The sequence below is a fragment of the Passer domesticus genome, chromosome 2 (assembly GCF_036417665.1).
Source record: "Passer domesticus isolate bPasDom1 chromosome 2, bPasDom1.hap1, whole genome shotgun sequence".
Lineage (NCBI taxonomy): Eukaryota > Metazoa > Chordata > Aves > Passeriformes > Passeridae > Passer > Passer domesticus.
Genome location: NC_087475.1, coordinates 40,711,709 through 40,732,510, shown reverse-complemented (window position 1 = coordinate 40,732,510; position 20,802 = coordinate 40,711,709). Strand labels below are relative to the sequence as shown.

Sequence of the window (20,802 nt, the reverse complement as noted above, 5' to 3'; positions counted from 1 at the left end):
AGTTTACTTACTCAGCTGGAACTGAGTACAGGGGCAGGACCTGGCACATAATTTTTTCCAGTCTGAACAATATGAATGTCATTAACTATAAAAAATTATCAAGGGATGGCAAACCAGTTTATTCAAACACAGAAAACCAGGAAAAAATTAACAAAATACCAATCTAACTTACTTTACTGAAAAAAAAACCTTAACAAAAATGGAGTATAGAATGTTCCAACATGAAACCTGCGTCTTTTACTCATGCTGTTTAGATCTTTTTTAATTACATCAGACTGCTGAATTTAAAAAACAGGATTTTCTCTATCAATTAAAACATCAATGGTGATCAGTAAATATTATGGAAGCTTAAGGATTTGCACATATTTATTTTACAACGCATTCCTGCGAAGATTCTTGCTTCTCAGTTAGGAGTTCTGACCATCAGAGGTTTTATTGAATGATTGCCTCAAATGCAAGGGGCTTTTCTGTTCTTAGAAGTACCACAGATAGAAGTCTGACACTCTACTGAGAGGAAACGAATTTTATATGACAGTATACAAAAACACCAGAACACCCAAAGGACTCACAAATAAATAGAAAGTATCACTAGTTCTCAGGTATCATCAGGCTTCCAACTGGATGCAGAAATTTGTCCTAGCAGCTTATTTGACATTTGGTCTCAGAGAAGGCTCTGAAATCACTGGGGCAAAGAAAACAGCCTACACACTGCACAAGCATTTGGTGAGAAGCACAACAAGAACAGAGATAAGTCATCTTTTAGACTCATGATTTTACTTAATTTTGAACTGTCATGCAAAGGCAAAGCTAAAAAGATGCAAACATGAATTTGCCCACAAATCCAAAACACTATCTCAACATCATAATCAGTTTTAACAGATTCCTGAAATTTTCTTCAAGAGAGCTCTTTTTGTTAATTTAAGTCATATCTGAAATCCCTGACTGGGAACTCTTCTGATCCTGTAGATGAAAGGCAGTTTTTCTACTCTATCTCAAGGGTCATCAGAATCCACTTTTACAAACAGCTGCTGGCACAGAATATACCACAACAAGGTGAAACAGCCTGAGCACTATTGCCATCGATTGAACATCTGAAAATTTGTACAAATTTATTTTGACTCCTCTGGCAATGCCAGGTTTCTCTAGAGGCAGTGAGAGACTGCCTACTTGTAGAAACAGAAATATGCATGGATAACTTTGCTTTAGAAAGGATCTGATTTGTGCTATTAGCAGCTCCAGTGTATAATTAAAATTTTTACTTTCCAAAAATTTTACTTTGCCTTCACTTGAAATGCTGCTCCTCAGATATGCAAGTTTAATCTTTAGTATGTGAGTTTGCTACCTGGTTAGGTCAGAATTTTTTTCCCTAGTGGACACTGAAATACCTACAACTTCCCCAAGGAAACTATTTATTTTCCCAAACTCTAATAAAAAAGATATTTGAATACATTAAAATAAGGTTTTGAAATCATACCTTTTCTTGTGAGATATTCTGCAACCAGTGCTGCTACATGGACATAGCACATTGCTGCCTAAAACAGAAACAGTAACAATCTTTTATAATACAATTAGAATGGGAATATTAAAAACAAGGTATGTAAAGAGGGTAACAGTATGAGACAAGTTGTTCAGTTTTCCTTTTTGCTGCTTTGCAGGAGATACTCTATGACTAGTGCAAGAATTCTCCACCTCATTTATGTAAAGCAGTAACTGTGCAAGTGCACTCCTTCTTAACCAGAGCACTGAGTGGCATGGACAGCAGCTCACAACATAAGAGTGACCCTGGGTCACAAATCACAAGGCAGGAACATCATGCTGTAATCAAACAAGTGAATCTCTCTTTTGGGGAGAGGTATTTTAAGTGTTAAGCTATTAATGATTCTACTCAACATTTGATAGCCCTTCTGCTAACTTGTTTTATCTGCTTTTTGGCTCCTGATCAAGAAAAATGCAGGAGAAACTGGTGACAGGCCATTTGAGAGCAGCAAGAGAGAGCTAAACTGTGAATGGAATTTGAAGGAATTTGATTGGTGCAGTTTGGAAAACAGAAAAAAAAAAGGAGAGGGACAGAATAATTTTCAGATGTCTGAGTTTTTTTATGGATTTGACACTGACCACTTTTCTCCAAAAAATTAAGAATATTTCACATTCTTGTTTTATTAAAAAGGCTTAGGCTTTCAGCAAAGTAACTATCAGTTGAACAGCTCAACTGTGGAGGCTGCACAACCTCAAACAATGGAGGTGAAGGAAAAAGGTAAGAATCTGCCAGCAATTCTAACTCATACTTTGTATCAAGTTCAACTTGATGATTTGCAGACATCTTCATCTAGTTGAACAGTCAAAGATTCTAAGATTTTAACAAAAAATGAAAAAAATAACTGAAAAGGTCTAAAAGCCCTTGTCTTCTCAGATAGGTGAAGCTGTTGGGTTCAAGAGACAAGCTACTAACAGACAATGTGTATGCCTTCTGTGTTGCTACCATGCAGGAGAAGAGAATTCTAGTACTAAGAACTGAGTTTGGAAGATAGCACCTTCTATTTCTCGGAGGTCTAAACTTGCTTACATGATGCTCATTTTAACAGATGTTTATGAAATGCAACGATTTCATACAAAGCGATTTACTTTCAGATGGAAAAACCTTCTAGAAAGAGACAAAATTAATCTGTATCCAGTTAAAGTGTTAATGTCTCATTAAGATATATAACAATCCCCAGTTCTGCTTTGTGCTAGAATTGAATATTTTAAGACCATAATAAAAACAGAAAGCTTTCCTTTTTTTCAAATAACACAAGAAATTATTTGTCAGTTTTAAGAACATTAGTAGCTTTTTTTAGTAAGCAATTTGGAATAAAATCAAGCTAATTCTGTAAGGGCAACTGGAGAAGAATTCAAGGAGTGGCTTTAAGTGTTTAAGCAAGTAATAACAAAGATATTTTTAAGCAAAAGGCCTCTCTTCCATGGCTTGCATTGCGCATTCCATTCTTAGAAGCATGTCAGCTATAGCAGTTAAACATGTTCCTTACATTAATAACTAGAAATTACTTACAGATGTACTTGGGTAGGACAAAAACTTATCAACTATTGAAACCAATCCAGCAACAACTCAAAAATTGTTAAAAATACTTATTATGTTACATGCTAGCAGCTGCATATAGTACATTCCCTTTCTATAAAGATAAGCTTAAGTTTATACCAGAGCTAAAACTTATTTTTTTTCCTCTTACCTCTGAAAGATCTCCATTTTTAACATGGATCCTTGCCATGCTGTCTAACCATGTCTTCCTCAGTTCAGGTGTACTTGCATAAGACTTTGCCAAGCTGTACTGGAGGTCTACAAGCATTTCTGGATCATTCTCATGTTCCTTCATCTGAGCTGTAGCCATCAGCACTGTTCGAATCCGTTTGGTTAAATCCTTAACGTCAGAAGGGAATGTAGTGTGCTAAAACATTGAAAAGTCAGGTTAACTACTGTGTTTTCCTAGTCATTGCACAACAAAGTGACAAAGCATAACTGCAAAAGATGCTATGAAAGAGTCTTCAAGCATCCTTCTACAGTATGGAAATAGGAATAGAAACAGACCTTAATAATTCTGTCATTATTGGCACAATTGTTGATGATGGAAAGAGACTGCTGAAATCTAGTTCCTCCAATTCCAACCACATCAGCAATTAATTGGCTTACTGAAATAATAACCTGGAAAGAAACAAATATCTTGTTAGTGCATATTTCATTAAATACCCTTGAGATGTACCTATGAGGCAATTACAAAGGAAGTTTTGTTATTCTTAATTGGAAAATCATTCTCCTAAATAAAATAATGTTTGGGTGTTCTTTTCCAATTACTTGTACAATAACATAGGCAAGATAAAACAGGCTTGTGTAAATTCAAGACACGTGACTGACTACTAGGTGAACTAGCCAGAGGTCATTAAACTGGCAAACTACTGTTCCCAGCTTTGTCAAGACACACAATTCTCAAGTTATTTGTTTTATTTTAGACTTCTATGTGCTTGTTGCTGCAATCTTTTCCTTCTTCAGATGCAACAGCACTTAACAAACAAAATAACATCTACAAAACAGAATGTTTGCACTGACAAATAAAATTTATTTCCTGCTAAACACAGGGTCATGCAACTGTTTCTAAGTATTTCCTTGTACTGAATATATTTTTATGGCCATCTTCTTAGTCTTAGTACCAGCCTTGCTTGAAGCCCAAATAAATTATTTCAAGTCTATCTGACAGGGCTTTGCACACTGTATGCAACTGTGTATCTACAATATTTTTTAAAAAAAGAAAAATACTAACTTGCAGATGTGTTCGAACAAAAGACTTCTTCCCTGTGTAGTCAAAATTATTTCTCATCAAAAAGTACAGTAACTGTGAAGCTTCATTACGAATTGAACTCAGCTTGGAATTACAGTACTTCAGAATTTCATAGCACAGTGCAGAACACATATCAGCTCTACCTTCATAAAATGTAGAAGGAAACTGAGGAAAAAGAAGAAAACAAAGAATTTATTCATCAAAACTAGAGTCAGATCTTGATAAAATAAGCATGTCAAGAAAAACACAAATGTATTCATATCCTCAAACTATGGAAAGAAAAATTAGAGTAGTTCATGACATAAAATTATTTTTACAGCAAATCAAAGGGCAAGCATTCCACACTGTTGAGATCAGATTAGTCCTTATTCACTAATTTTATTTTAGGATGTTAGTTCTTAAATTCTTATATAGTATATTGTTGACTAAAGAACTGGACAAGTACTTGAAGATTAATTTTTTAAAACTTCTTACCTTGTAAATAAGTGCCCTTAAAGCACTGAATACATTTTTCAATGCTGTTTCAGACTGATTCTTCTGAAGGAAGCAGAGGTATACATCAAATACTTTCTTCATCAGCGGATTATGTCCATGATCAGTCAGTAGCTGATTCTTTAAAACAATAGCAAGGATTTAGGAATTTTGTACAGCAATACATTTATACTACTCTAAGAACATATAGAGATCACCAAAAAGCAGGAGATTTAAAAATATAAGATGTTTAATAACACACATACCTGAATACTAACTAGATATTTCTAAGACTTCATTAATTTTGCTTACAAAGGAAGTTTTGCCTTCTGAACAGACTTACAGAACACAATTGTTTTTATCAGTTGTTAATTAAATCCATTAGTATTAATAGCTTTTTGAGGGGCACACTCAAAGTATTAACAGACTTTGCTTACACTGGCTTTAGCAGCTCAGACAGGGGGATTTTCTCATAGCAGTATCTCCTACTACAATGGGATTTTACAAGGTCCTGCTCCTTCTGCAACTCGGGGCACTCCACTCTTCCTTGCCACCACTGCATATATACAGGCCTCCAAAGGAGTGGAAAAGCCTGGGTTCAGACTGGACATAAGGAGAACTTTTTCTACAGTGAGGGTGTTGAGGCAATGGGACAGGTTGCCCTGGAAAGCAGAGGATTCCCAATTCCTTGGGAGGTTTTTTCAAGACCAAGTGGGATGGGGTTTTGAGCAACCCAGCCTAGTGGAAGTTGTCTCTGCCCATGCAGAAGGGTTGAACTAGATGATCTCCAAATGTCCCTTTCTACCCAAACCATCTGATTTTATGCATTTTAGTGCAGTTTATTGAATAGAAGCTCCTGATTGTCCTGTTTTATTTGTATCTTTGAGATTATTCTGGCATATTCTTGCCTACCTTCTCAACATAGAACACACAGATAACCTTGAAGGATTGTCATTCCAAGCATGATGGGTTGATAATTGAAGGAAGAGTGTTCATTCCTCTTTAGATCTTTATAGCTAGGTTATTAATTTTCAATTCTATAACCAGGTCTGTGGACAGAACTGGCTCTAAACTCTACTAATTAAATTACCAGAAAAAAAGGAATCTCATTGTAAATAAGCTCATGTTTTCATAACTAAAGATAAGACACTAAATTTGAATCTTCAAGCAAGAATGTGGATACACTTCCACAATTAGAGGAGAAACAAGCTAGAGTTATCATCTCTCCTTTTTATGGCTTCGACTTTAAAGTCTGGAAAACCTCAGAAAAACAGCCAAGAGGAGTAAGTAAGCAGGTGTGCTATATAAAGATTCCACAGGAGAGGTACAGCAACTGATACAACTAAAAGAAGTCTTATTAGTGGACAAATGGAAAACAGTTACAGAAGAGGAACACACAAATCACTATTAAGGAGTGCATTACTATAATAAGCAGCCAAGTTCGATATGAAAGTCTGAGAGTATCCAATTATGGTTTTGCCATAGATCTCTCACCTCACATGGCCTTTAAGAGCCACTTTTACCACTAATATTAGATAGATACTAAAGCTCCTAGAACAATTTTTAAGTAAGGTTGAGGAAGGAGCTTTTCCCACAGATTACTGCTGGTGTATGATGTGTAGCTGAAGCCAAAGCATTTTGCTGTGAGATATTATTAGTTTTACATGCAAATAATAAAATACAATGCTAGAGAAGCTAAAAATAGCAATGCTATTTGACTAGACTATAAAAATGTAACTTAAAAAATAGGTTTTTTTAAAGTATTTATTCTCAAAGATACTTAGGGAAAAAGTTAACACCAAGTCATGAACAAACCTTAAAAGCCATTGTGAACAATGATAGAGTGTCCAGAATTGTAATGCAAACTTCAGTGGCAATATTTGCTTCAAGTAAAGACTGGTGAAGGACATCTGCATCTGAATGGCCATAGCCTACAGAAATTCCAAATGAAGTGTAAGTGCTGGATACACTCATTAAAATGTTTCTTATTTCCAAAAGACTTGCTGAACTAGGAAAAGATTAACAAGCCTGACAGAAGTTAGTATTCAATACAGAAAAATAATTCATATGCATATAAATAGTTTCAAATATGGTCAGACAATTATTCTAACATAATTTGCACAGGACTATATATATATACAGGACTATATATATAAAATACATTAAGTAAGAATTCCAACAATAGAAGCATTAAACAGCAGTTAAAAACTATGTAATATTTCATATATATGTGCATCTAGACACACATGTATATATATATATAAAGCTACACAGTTATATATATATATATACACACATATATTAGTAAGTACTGCAGTAGGATGAAGTTACAGCTGAAAATATGCAGTTTTGGCAATTTAGTGATGTTACAATGGTTTCAAAGTTAATCACAAGTCAACCAGGATAAAAATACAAAATAGTAAGAGTTGAAGGAATACAATCCTGTACTTATATGCAGTTTACCACCCAAGTAATGAATTCTGCTCTTGTAGCAATACAATGAAATAGCTCCAGATTAAACAAAAACATTCTATCACTTCTAACTCCATAGTGAATTTTAATAGCTTTCAAAACGTATCCTGCCTCAGCACTGATAATAATGTGTCACTTATGTTCCCTAACACTGGCCATGAAGCACCCGATTGACAAACATGACTGGGCTGCTTTACAAACATTGGTCTGGGTCATGTTTATGTGTCAGATTTACAGACAACTTGGCATCACTAAATCAATGACAAGGATGACAAATATTTTGAGATCAAGTAAAGAACAGAAGAAATACTAAACTCTTTTGTGATGACACCTGGCCACTTCTTTCTGCACCTTCTGGCTTCCCTAGCTGAACTATGCATGTACACACATAACCAGCAGTTTCTTTAGATTTATATGTTCTTTCTTTAAGCACAAAACTATGCTGAAGTTTCTCAGAGATGAAAGGTGCCATACCAGTATTTCAGTTCTATTTCTAGCTTAGGTGGTTAGAAAGGTTGAAAATAAGTTTATAATTTACAGTAATAGACAACTGTCTTGCCAAAGAATCTTGATTTTAGAAACAAGTAAAGCTACTATTTCCACCAGACATTTCCTTTCTTTATGTATCCCACACAAAATATCTGCAAGATTATTCAAGCTCTGAATGTTACTATGGATACATGATAGAGGCAGACTGACAACTGAACAAAACTGGAAGTTAACAACAAGAACAAAGATATAAAAATCAATTTCACACTTGACGTGCTTTTTACAGCAACATATTTTCAATTTGTAAAACCTTGGTCAATACAATGTGTAATATCCTGATATTTATTAACTGTCCATTAAAAAAAACACCTATTATCATTTTAGACAAAGTTATCTGAATAAGACACCTTCCTTCATAATTTCCTTCAGTTGGAAAAGAATGGAAAGTTTCTTTTTACATAAGCATGCATTTTTTAAAATCTTTCAGCTCACTGTTTCCTAAAAAATCAGTAAACATTGCCAAGTTCTGAAAGCATGAAATCTCTTTGCAAAGGGACACGTTATCTGTTTCTCAGAGTTGTTTTTTTTTAAACCAGTCTTTATCTGCAAAGTATTATACTGTACCAAATGTGCAGCCACATAGTGTAAAGGCTTTCTTCTGTGTATCAACAACCATGTAGAAATTATGATGATACAGCAGTAGCAGACTGATTGCAAGGGGAAAAAAAAAATAATTTTCACATACTTGTCTGACATTTTAAAAGCAAGCAATTGCATTTCTTACATTTAAACAGATGTGATAATTCATTTATGAATAGAGAGGTTTTGTGGGATTTTTTTTTTCACTTTTACACAAGACAACGTGATAAGTCTTGTGCAATTAGGCTAAGTTTTGCTTTATATTACAGATAAAGAGCTAAAAGATTTTAAGGGACAGTTAGATACGCTTTGAGAAATCAAAGAATGAACACAGTGAAAATATAGTTAACTGAAATAATTGTTTTACTGCACACAACTCTTCACAATACCAGTGTTATATTTTACTGAATTAGTCAACCAGTTTCATTGTTTTTGAAGCTGAAATTTAAGAAATGGTGCTTTAGAATACTTTATATACAGTATATTGCAATTTAGAAGCAGAATGTTTAAAAAGATAGGCCACAAGCAGATTTAGTTTTCAATACAGCAGTCTATACAAGCTGACTTCAACCTGATTAAATCTTACCATTGTCTACAGAAATTCCAAGAATACTTGATATCTTTCTCACACTGAAAACAGAAAAATCACTTCATTATTGGACGCTTTTTCACTTCCAGACAAACTAAATCATGGGCTCACAATCTTTGTAGAAATTCTAAGAAACTTATTTCTCTTCAGGGGATGTCAAAACATGGAGATATGGTCAGAATACATATATTTAATTTGAGACTAGTAGTTTATAAGACCACACAGTACAAAAAAATTGAAGCTTAATAAAACAAATAGAAAAAAAAAAGTAAATTTTGTTACTGTGCGCAGCAAAAGTTTGAGGTGTACATAATTAAAAGAAAATATTAAAACACAGTTTTAAGACAGACTATATGCTCCATGTTATGGCATCACCCAGCAGTGATTGTTCTATCACAAAGCAGAGAACAGACCATGGACTGCTTCCAGCTATTCATTTCACCTGGAACAGTAAAAGTCATTGGGATGCACTGGTGTGGCTCTGGCACCTGTCTCTGGTGTTGTGGTACTGGTTGAGGATGACAGATGTTATCATGTCATGAGACTTACTGTGGTTAAAAGTGAGAGAGTTATCCAGGCTGCTCAGCTGCTGCAATCTGGCATGCATCATTCCTGTTCTGTTACGGGAAACAGGCAATGTCTGAGATTTTCGATCATGAACTATGGATCCTAACCCCTCCTGGTTCCTGCAAGATGGGTGAAATGGGATAGAAGCAAAAGTTAGACATGTCAAACTGCAGCAAGAAAGGAAGTGCTGTTAGTTAAGCACAAGAAGTTTTATAGGAGGAATTGTAATGCAACCTATTCACTGTTTTCTTTATAAAACAAAAATAGGTAGCTCAAAAAAAAAGCATCACAGCAAACTCTTTCTTAAAACCTCAAAGCATGAAAGCAAAAGCACACAGGCTTTCTTGAAGTGCTAAATTTACTTCAGAGCTTTCAAAAAAAATAGTATTTGCAAACATAAATATTCTGAAAATATTCAGAACCCAAAACTGAATCCTCTATTTAGATTGCAAAAAATTTAGCAAAAAAGTTACGACACACAGCAGTAAAATTAGAAAGCATACATGCAACAGGAGAGCAGGAATTAACTGAGATAGTATCATATACTTCTTACCCAAGCAGGAAGGGAGAAGAGCCATAGACTTTGTTAAATTTGCAGCAATCAAATGAAGAAAACAGAAAAGTGATCTGTGTTAGCAATCAGTACAGGCTAACTTCCTATTGTGTACCACCACCAGAGCTGATGAAAAATGAAAACCAGTGCTTGAACTGCAGAATTCCCTGTTCCCTTTGGTTCTCTGTCATTTGTGTATTTTAAGAGTACGTGCATTGACTGTGATACACTTCAGTGCAGTGACAATGTGAAAGACATGAAAGTTACTTTTACTGGGAAAATTCACAACACCAGATGCTTTCCACAGCTCAACATCTTCAACATGAACATGCAGCACACAGACCAGGTGATCAGTAAACAAAAAAGAGGTGTAGTAGTGTCCTCTACAAACTCATCAAAAAAAGCAGTTGGAAGAACTTTTACAAAAAGCCTGAGAATTAGAGACTCCTGTACATCCAGAGTTTGACATTTGAACACAAAGATTACAATCAAAACCTTAAGAAAGCCAGATTTATTTTTGAGGTTTTTACATTATGTGAACCATTTTTCCCCCCCAGAAAAATCTCCAAGGAGATAGTCAAGTCTGTAGAAGAAGATTCACATTATCTAAATTAAAACCAAAAAAAGCTAACATTATAGTTAGAATGTATTACCATCCAAAGCCAGCAACAACTTCCTCACTGAGTTCAAGAGGGCCAGTATTTTAACCACACCAGTTTAATTATAACACTATTACCATGTCAACCACAGCATAAGGCCTAAAGAAGTTGCTATCTTTTACTCCATTAAAAAACACTTCATATTTAAAAAAAATTATTGTAAGGATATTTAAATAAATTAATACAAGTTTCTGACTCCCATAGATTTTCTTCAGACTCCAAATTTAAAAACAGCAGTGTTGGAATGTTCACTACTCACCTTCAAGTAAAAACACTATATATATGAAATTTCTAAAACATTTCAATTTACGTGGTTTTATGGCCAACTGAGTAAACAAAACATCATAAAATTTCTTTCCCAAAGACATTATTTCAAGGAAAAAAATGCTGTGAAAGATAGCATTTAAGGGGTGGCTCCTGAAGTCACAGACCATTCTTAAACAGATACCAGACTTCCAGACAGGATACAGATTTGTTAATATGGTAACCAGTTACTTACTTCAAAATCTTATGCATTTCACAATAACTCTTCTACTTGTGCACTTTGTTTGTTACAGAGGTTCAAGGCATACCTTACATGATGCAATTATTAACAAACAAGACAATGAAATTTAAATTCCACACAGTACCTGGCTATGTATCGCTTCCCCATGTACTGGAACTGATGTAAACACACTCTGCAGAGAACACAAGACAGAGAAGCCACACTTAAAAAAAAACCTTTTCTAGATTAATGTACACTGGAATTATTCAACAATTATTGTTAACTTTAAACTCTTAAATCATAAAAGTTCTTTATTTCTCCCAGCCTTAAAATTCCCTTCCAGACCCCAAGCTAGGAAAACGTAAATGTGTCAGTTATCTACAAAGGGACACAAGACAGGACAACTAACATGGAAGAGGGAAGCAAAGAGATAACCAGACATGGCCTATTTACACAAATTTTATAAATTGTGTGTAAGTGTTCAAAATCAGGGCAAAACATTTTGCTTCCCCTCACCCCAGCCTAAACTCACTTGGTTACAAATTGGCTTTTTTTGTTTTGTTGGGTTTTATTTCAAGTCTCCAGATTCCAGGATAATAGTTTCTGAAATAACTATTTTCAAAAGGGAATATGCTTTTATAACAAGATGATGACAAAGACAAATTAACAAAAAAAAAATTCATTAAAAAAGTAATCTATATTATTGGTGAGTGCACAACACTAATTACTAATTAACTAGAAGTCATATTTTAAAATCAAGAGAAGTGTTGTGAAGGGAGCTGTAATACTGATTTTATTTTACTCTTTTCACACTGTAAACATTTATTCCAATAATACAGAAAGCAATACAACATCCCTTGTTCCTCCAATAAGATGTTCTAAAAGTTCTTCTTCAAAGTGTAAAGCCAAAATGAAAGCCAGTTTTCAGGCTCTGTCTTCCATGTGCCAGTTGAGAATGAAAGAAAAGACTGCCTTACTGACTCTTCAACTCAGCTTCATTTTTTTACTGAGACCTTGAGTAGCTCAGCTGTCTCCAGCCTTGCTGGGCAGAATGGTGTTTGCCTTCCCCAAACTTGTCATTCTGAGCACAAAATAACCTCAACTCCCCCTTCTGAGATCTCCTTGTCTTTTAGACTAGTGGACTCATGGTGGAACAGTGGACTCATCCTGCACCTATTCCCTTAGGGAACAGCAGAGGACATGTGCTGTTGATGAGTCCAATGCTAGGAGCATGGTTCTGAAGTTATGCAATGCAACCAGTTCTGCTACACAACCACGTATTTGCTATTGAGCAGCTGATATTACGAGACACAGTTAATGCAGAAGGGTATCAAGACAGTTGGTTCCTCCTCCATGAGCACTGCAATACTCTGAGCACTACTTCTTGTTCAAGAACTTTCTGAGATGCCTTCTGTATAGCCTGATTCCAGAGACTATCATGGACTTGGACAGACACCCAATTGTGGACATCAAGTTAAGGACTTCCAAACAGATCATGACAATATTATTAAAAAAAAAAAATCCAACAACAAGCAAAAAAGCATTTATACATGCTTATATCCACACTCATGTTGTTCACAGAACAGCAAAACATACAGATGCACAACAAGCACAGCAAAAACCTACTCTGTAATGGTGAAAAAGTCCATGAGTTCAGATTTTGTAGCCTTGTTCCAATATGTAAACAATGCATCTAGGAAAATGAATAACAATTTAAAAGATAACAATTACTATTTGAAGTTCTCCTTAAAACTGATTATACAAATGCTCATATCAATTCTCCAAATGAGTTTCTGCAACATGATGTTAATTAATAACCCATAATATTCCCATCCAATTTCATATTTTACATAGTAATAATTGTGTAGCCTGTAGTGCCTACAGCCCTGTAACAATGTAAAACTTCAGAGTATTTCAGACTGTTAGTCCTATAACCTGCTTCTTTACAGATGGGTGCCAACTTTTTTTTTTTTAATTAAAATTAATTTTTTCTTTGATTACAGACAGGGATGATTCCAAGATGTATGATCCTAACAAACAAGTAAGATGTGCCATTCACGCCCTATTTCTATACCTCTGTAACCTTCTCCAGGATGACACAACTTTCAAAAATGTTGGATCATCTCACAAACATCCCAGGAGAATGAAGAAGCACTAACACCCCCATATTCCAGAAATGGAAATATATACAACAATCAAATCATTTGGTTCCTTTTAATACAGAAAGTTCTACAGAACAGAGCCCAAGACACTTTTACAGAATAATGAATTATTCTTCATCTGTGTTTTCCAAACCAAACTGTACCACCACACACAAATACTCACTTTCTTAAAAAGTCCTTTAGTTGACCTCACACTTTGAATAAATAAAGAGTACTTAATGCTTACAAGGTTTCAGTCAGAGTTTAATTTGAGTGATCACACATATTTGTAAAAGGCAGCACATCATGGTACCTACACCTAAAATATTCTGCTGATTTTGAAAAGCTATTGAAACAACAGGCATAAATCCAGGAAAAGGCTTTGAATTTATAAAAAGCAGGAGGAATTACCTACCGTCTGACATGCTTCTTAAAATATGCAGGAAACACATGAGCAGACTTTTGATCTCTGCCTGGTCAAGTTTGTCATAGCGAACAACAGAACTTCCTAAAGTGCTGCTCTGTTGGTTCTGAAAAGCAAACAGATGTATTTTGGCTGAAGAGTCCTTAAACTGAAAACAAATGAAATTGTTTTCAATTGCTTTAATAATTCCTGCAGCAGAAAAAGTATCTCCAAATGGAGACAGAAATATTTCATGTAGAGACAGGTCACTAAAACACACATTACACACACCAAGTGTACCAAATTAAACCTCTTTGCTTTGCTTGTTTTTAATTCCTTCTAGGTATAATTTTTTTTTCCCTAGGAGCAAAAGGAAAAGTTACCTAAGAGTGATTATTGAACAATCACTAGGTACCCACACTGTAGAAATCAAGCCTGACCCTTCTGCTTAGACTGAATACTTGAAAACCAAATGCTATTGTTAAGTGATACATATATGCTCCTTTGCTTTTCAAGAGACTTTCTGCTGAACTGTAGACAGGACTGCCTCTACAAAATTCATTCAATTTAAAGATCTCAAGCAAAATTCAAAGATCCTCAAGAAAATCATACATGAAGGGCAATAATATGCATTCTGGAAGACTAACTACTACTAAGTAACTTGTTCTTGCCCTCCCCTCCTTCCCCAACATACAAACAAACAAATCCTCTCCCTGTTTCATTTTTTAATGTAATTCCTACTCTTGTGGAAAGTTTATCAGCAACCCACAATACCACTGTCAGTGCAAAAAAACCCTCAATAATAGGTCTTTCAAAATGTATACCACCAAATAAAATGGAAAAACAAAAATTGTAAAAACAAATTAATTGAATTTTGGGCAAAGACTTGTAAAAAATAATTTCCACACAGTCAAGTGTTAAAAAATCCTCAGTCTGAAGCTTTATAGATATACTGTATAAACTTTTGTTTAAAGTATAAATTATGCCCTTTATAGTGCCTAATTCTCACATCCAATATGCCACTTATACAAATGGAAAATGAACCAGACATTTAATAAGTTTTCTGTAAAGTCAATAGTCTGGTATAATTGATCTGTACAACTCTTACTATAAAAAATTTACAAATAAAAAGGTAGACTCAAGGGAGAAAAGCACTTGATTTTACAAACAAAGCAAGAACTGACATTAGAATAACCCTTCCTGGCATACTCCTAACTGAAAGCAGGAGACACACTAACCATGAAGGAACATTTCACAGCAACCATTGACTGCTGAGCCCTTTTTATGCATTCTGTTGCATTAAAGAATTCTTGTCCTAAAGCAATCTGTGAATCTAATACCAGTAAATGTGTGAATCACATACTAGTCATTGAATGGATGCACAGTGAAACTGAATGTGAAACGATGATGAATACTAGCCAGAAGTTACTATAATTTAGGAGGAGGTGGACACCTCTAGAAGCCAAATTAGTGCAGAGTCTAAAGACCTCAAAAACTGTTTATCTTTAAAATACCTCTGGTGAACAAGGAGGTGCTACTCTACAGCTTTTTGGATGCCATAACAGAGCAGGCAACCAATGGGTGACAGAGCAGAAACAGAATTGTGTTTCCAACACTTTAAGAAACTGCCCAGAGCACCAGATAATATTCCCACTAACACTGTTGAAGATACATACAGATAAAATAGGACTATAGCTACTCAGAAGCTTAGTTTAGAGTCATGTCAATAACCTACAAAGTACGCACAAATTGAAATAGAAACTGATATACTTCCAGTCTATTCTGATTCCACAAGCATAATACTACAGACTATTCTGAAAGAAAATTAGAACAAAAACATGTCTCTTCACCATAATGATATCAAGCAATGAGCCAAAACTTGGAGATAACATGCACTGAACAACTGATCCACTAGAAAGTAAGTTTAGAAAGCAACAAATAAGAAGCCAGGATTAAGTATTATTTGGGGAAAATATCAACAGCATGCAAAACATAAATCCTCTGTTACCTAAGTTGGCAGACCAGAGTAGAATTTTCAAAGGATGTTGACTCCTTTGAAAACCCTTTTACTTGGTGAAAACACTACACATTAGTAATTAACAACATGACAACTAAGTAATAGATGACAGCATTGCCATTTAGCAACAGTGTATACCAAGATATTTCTTTATTACCTTGGTCAATACCAAAGAACTTTCAGTTCTATCAAAGACCACAAGACTCAAATTCTGTAGTTATTGAAACTGATTTGGTTTTTTATACTTGAACTAGATCACATGCATGTACCCCAGGTTTGAACATATTTCACATGGTCAAATTGCATGTATTGGGTTTGAGATTCAACTGTTGCAAAGAAGCGGCAAAACTACTGACCACACACTTCACTCAGAAGCTTAACTATACCAAGCACAAAAACCAGATACTTCTTGTAACTGAAGAGAGAAAGTAGTATGCAAAATTTTCTCTGGCAAAGCTGGGATTGTCAGAAGTGAAAAATCCATAGTAACACGGTTTTTCTTTGGAGGGTGAGAATTTTCTTCTTCCTCTCCGCTTGGGCGCAGAGCATGAGCAGAGTGCCTTCTGAGAAGCTTCTCTCTCTAACCCACGAAGGCATGTCAGAGCCAAGGGGAAAAAGTCAACATGTTGTGACTTGCACAATGAGAGCTAAGCAAATGAAACGTGATCAGTATTGACACAAACTCTAGAAAGACAGGACTCAATACCTCATAGCACCCGCAGCCAGAGTTCCTAATTTGTAACAGCTTTAAAGTGAAATGGTTTAGAAAAGTCAAACTAAGATAAAAGAAATCACCCAGGGAAAGCACAAAAACTGGTTTTTTCAACGTTTTAAAAATGCCAAGTATATTGAGCATAGAAAGGGATGGAGTGATGGTCTCCACAAAATCAAAGAAGCTGTTCAAACTGGAATTCAATTCTCTCAAGCAACAATCAATACAATTCATCTAGTGCCTTTCAGTAGCAAAGGAAACAACTGTTTGCTCTTGTCTCTACATTGAAAATCTGTTTGCATTTTTTGTGAAACAACTCGGTTAATGCAATGCAAAAGGAGTCTGCAAGATAATTATTTCACAAAAAAAATTATATAAAATACTGCTTTGGAGTTATTCTAGAAAAGCCCATTCAAAATAGAGATCAGAGAAGTTAACTTCTATGAGACTTAGGATGAAATTTTAGAAATACACTTTTAGGATTTATTGGTTTGGTTTTTGTTACCTTGTCAAGAGAATTGCTCTTGTCACTGTGTCTTTCTGGGAGACTGTTTCCTGAGTCTGTGCTTATAAGAGAACCTCTTGAGTCAGCATTCCTCACACTATTAATATTTGGAGTTGATGTGGTGTATGGGGAAGCTAAAAAAAAACCAAAACCACAACCTCAAACAACATAAAAATCTCAAACAATACATACAACAAGTCACTCCATAGCTCAGTCAGATTTTTAAAATCACCATATATTTTTAAGAAAGCAAATAATTAATTCTATTTACTTATTTTTAATGAAGACAAACTTCTTCTAGAACTTCAGCAAAGTATATATGTAAACATAAACACAGACTTATGTACAACTACGAGACATGCATAAAAAACATATGTAGCAATACATACACACTTCCATGAAGAAGCATGTCTATTTAATAAAAAAAAACAACAATCTTTTCCCATTTTTTCTATCTTAACTATCACCTTTGACAGGGAAAAAAGCAGCCCTGCTCCAGAAAATAGTGTTAGTTTCATACAAAAAAGCAAACTCCAAAAGATCCCAAAAGACAAATTTCGTTTACAGAGTGAAAAAGTAAAACAGTTCCTCTTTAATTATTTTCTTTTGCCTTTTTTTTTAAGTGCTTACCAATGCCAGAGATAACACCAAACAGATCTTTAGGAAGGTTGTTATCCAATGTGTTTCCTGATTTTTGTGGTGTTACTAACTGACTTGCAGTCGGCAAAATCTGTGCATCATCCTTCGTGCTCTGTTTGGAAAAGAGAGGAAAATGTGATTATTTTCCTATATAAAGGACTTAGTGAATATGTTGTCTTCTAGAGAAATATTTGTTAAGTATTTCTTCCTTAAACTCTAATTTCTATTAAATATGCTCAAAAGAATGGAGATGCTCATATACTTGCATAAGCTTGGAATACCTTAAAACTTAAGATACCTCCGGAAACATTGAAGAAATGAGTATTCTGTTGAATTTGAAACACTATAAAACAGATATTTCAAAAAGACTCACATTAATCATATTTCAAACACCCAAATATTTATCTTGTTGGAAGAGTTTAGGAGATTTTTTTTCTAATACTAAATGGAACACAACAAAATAAGGACAGAAGTAAAATATATGAATAATTAAATCTTAGATTCAATAGCTGTGTGCAACTGTATCAATATACACCCTTCTCAAATTGCATTTTAATTAATTCTCCTGTAGTCCTCTTGCACTATAGGTCTCTCAAAATGACTCCTTTAGGGTTAAGTTCTTCTTTAATTTCTAGAAAATTAACAATCTTTCTGTGGTCCATTTTTTTCAGTGCTGGACTGTGCTGAAAAATTGCACAATTCTGAAGCTTACGAAGCTCTTTTTTTGGCAGAAGTATGCAGTGTTTCATATACAGGTTACCAATAAATTATGATAAAAACAAATCAGAATACCAAACAGAAATTGTCACTCACATTGCTGGAAGGGTTAACAGGAAATGGAGACACATCTTTCACATTGATACGCTGAACATTTTCTATGAGCAGACCAAAGAGTGGCAAATACATAGTGGCTATTCTTGCTTGATGGCCCTAAACAGAGTTTAACAGTTAATTTAAAAACTACAGTTTTAATTTTTAATCACCTACTAGTTTTAATCTATTCACCCCTAAATTGCAAAAAAAAAAAAAAAGGCACTTGATAAATATTTGCCAATCCAGAGCTTCATAAATGGCAAAAGCAGTGATCATCACTGTATTTGATTCTAATTTACAGAAGATCAACAAATTTTATTTACTGTCTGAATACAATGCAGAAAAACTCCAAAATTTATGTCATTTCAGCTAAGACCAACCAAGTAAATTAAGATTGTGTTAGCTCAATGAATTAATGATACCTTTCATTACAATTTTTTGGCTTCTCTACAGCACTGCTGACATTAAAAAGAGTCGGAAAATTAAAAATCACTCAAAATTTACCACCATGACTTGTAGTTGTCTTATACCCATTTCATAAATAATAGATGATGGAAAGACAGCTCCAAAATATTAAGAGCTAATATTTAATGAAATGAAGAGCTTAAAACACACTTGTAGAAATCTGATTACTTTAAGCACAGCAGTTAGAGTACACTGTGCTAAAATACAAACCCACGTATAATTATATTAAAAAATGTTTTGTCATTTCATTTGGTAAAAAGATGGAATTTGCAGATTGGTCTCGATACAGTTTTCATCACAGTCTGGGTGTGGAAAATTAACAAGGGTTTCTTCTATGAAAAAAAAAACATTCTGTAGGTGTGCACACCTAATCTTTATTATTTTGTACTACTAGCATAGCAATAGACTTACCCTGGTGGCATATCTATCATCAAAAGAATGCTTTATCATCAAATTCTTGAGCACACTGATGGCAATCTGCCGCACATCTCTGAACTCTTGTAAGGCATTGCCCACCTCCCTTAGAAGCAGTCCAACCAAGAAGTGATTTTTACAGAATTCATCAGTTAATGAATAGTCCAGCTGAAGGTCTGGAAGTAAAATACAGATTTCACATAAGGAATGGTTTTATTTAAATCAATTTATAAATCAACTTAAAGCTGAAGTAAAACCCAGCGCATCAGATACAGCAAACTGCTCCCTCTTTAAAGTACCTTTTGTGTAATAAAAGCATCCAGTTTATTTATGTACTGAATATATGACCTCTTTAGAGAAACTTCAGCTTGAAGGGCTCATTTATTAGAACATATTTATGTTTACAATGTCAGCTGAGGAGGTGTCCAAGAGTTTCTCATGTTCATTGTCATTGCTCAATACAGTAATCAAAAACGAGATGCTAATCTCAAAGCACTTTCATTTTCCAAAGAACTCTCTCAGTAAGGCAATCCCTCAAGTCAGAAAGAAGCATATCTGAGACAGCACAGCCATTACACAGACATCCTACAGGTGTTCTTGTAACACAAGAGCCAGCCACATCACATGAGATATCTTTTGCTCAACGCAGCAAAACACAGCTAGAAATACTTCTTATAAAGGTCTTCTTTCCTAGCTGAACTCCTAGCTCCCAGGGAGCATTTTATACTCTTATTTATTGTGCAATCAGAAACACTGTCTTCTCTGGTTTTTCTATTTTCTAAGGTTCCCTAAGCTCATAGTCTCTCTTTTCTATGAAAATATTTACGCAGTGTTATTAACCAAGACACTCCCAAAGCTAAAAAAAACCAAAGACATAAAAAAATTCTAAGCATTTGTTCAGCTTGTGGTCTCAAATCTTGCTTTATCTTGCTCAACTTTGATGAAAATGTTAATTAGTGATATTCAACTTTACTAACTAGCAGAGCCTACGGAATAAATATTTCAGAAAAAATAGCCTATTCTACAAAAATATGTTAGGCAGGTTTACTTGTTCCTTGTAAAAGCACCTTCCTTGCCTCTGTTTAGTGATTTCTGCTGTAGTTCAGTGCCTGGAAGAAATTAATGTGTCTTCAGAAGCAATAGCAAACATATGACTTGTTTTGGCACAAGACTGGATGTACCAGGAACCCAGCTGGGCTACACAGAACTTTCATGACTGAGCTCCTACACACACACACACAAAAAAAAAAAAAAAGAAAGAAAAAAAAAGAAAAAGAAAAAAAAAAGAACCATGAAGTGGCTCTGAGAACAAGCTACAAAAGAGGAATACAGAAGTATTCAGGGAGAGTGCCAGGAAAGCCAAAGCTCGGCTGAAACTGGTAATGGACATCAAGAAAAGCTTTCACCACTACATTAGCATTAAATCCCTGAATAAGGAAAACAGG

The 20,802-nt window shown here is 34.7% G+C and overlaps 1 protein-coding gene across 13 annotated transcripts in view; it reads right to left on the bottom strand.

Annotated features, from left to right (window-relative positions):
* The window catches only part of DOCK9 (dedicator of cytokinesis 9), a 112,788-nt gene that overhangs the window by 13,144 nt on the left and 78,842 nt on the right, over window positions 1-20,802 (bottom strand). For 5 of the 13 annotated variants that reach the window (XM_064408379.1, XM_064408386.1, XM_064408376.1 and 2 more), the window contains exons 31-44: window positions 19,355-19,533; window positions 18,479-18,595; window positions 17,657-17,777; window positions 17,027-17,160; window positions 13,805-13,919; window positions 12,875-12,941; window positions 11,394-11,441; window positions 9,535-9,671; window positions 6,612-6,727; window positions 4,800-4,937; window positions 4,308-4,490; window positions 3,581-3,694; window positions 3,225-3,440; window positions 1,475-1,532 (exon numbers count right to left, since the gene is read on the bottom strand). In XM_064408379.1, coding sequence (XP_064264449.1) covers window positions 1,475-1,532; window positions 3,225-3,440; window positions 3,581-3,694; window positions 4,308-4,490; window positions 4,800-4,937; window positions 6,612-6,727; window positions 9,535-9,671; window positions 11,394-11,441; window positions 12,875-12,941; window positions 13,805-13,919; window positions 17,027-17,160; window positions 17,657-17,777; window positions 18,479-18,595; window positions 19,355-19,533 — 1,743 coding nt within the window. Of the gene's footprint in view, window positions 1-1,474; window positions 1,533-3,224; window positions 3,441-3,580; window positions 3,695-4,307; window positions 4,491-4,799; window positions 4,938-6,611; window positions 6,728-8,982; window positions 9,027-9,534; window positions 9,672-11,393; window positions 11,442-12,874; window positions 12,942-13,804; window positions 13,920-17,026; window positions 17,161-17,656; window positions 17,778-18,478; window positions 18,596-19,354; window positions 19,534-20,802 lie in introns of all 13 variants that reach the window. The other 8 variants (XM_064408384.1, XM_064408388.1, XM_064408381.1 and 5 more) reach the window with 2 other exon arrangements.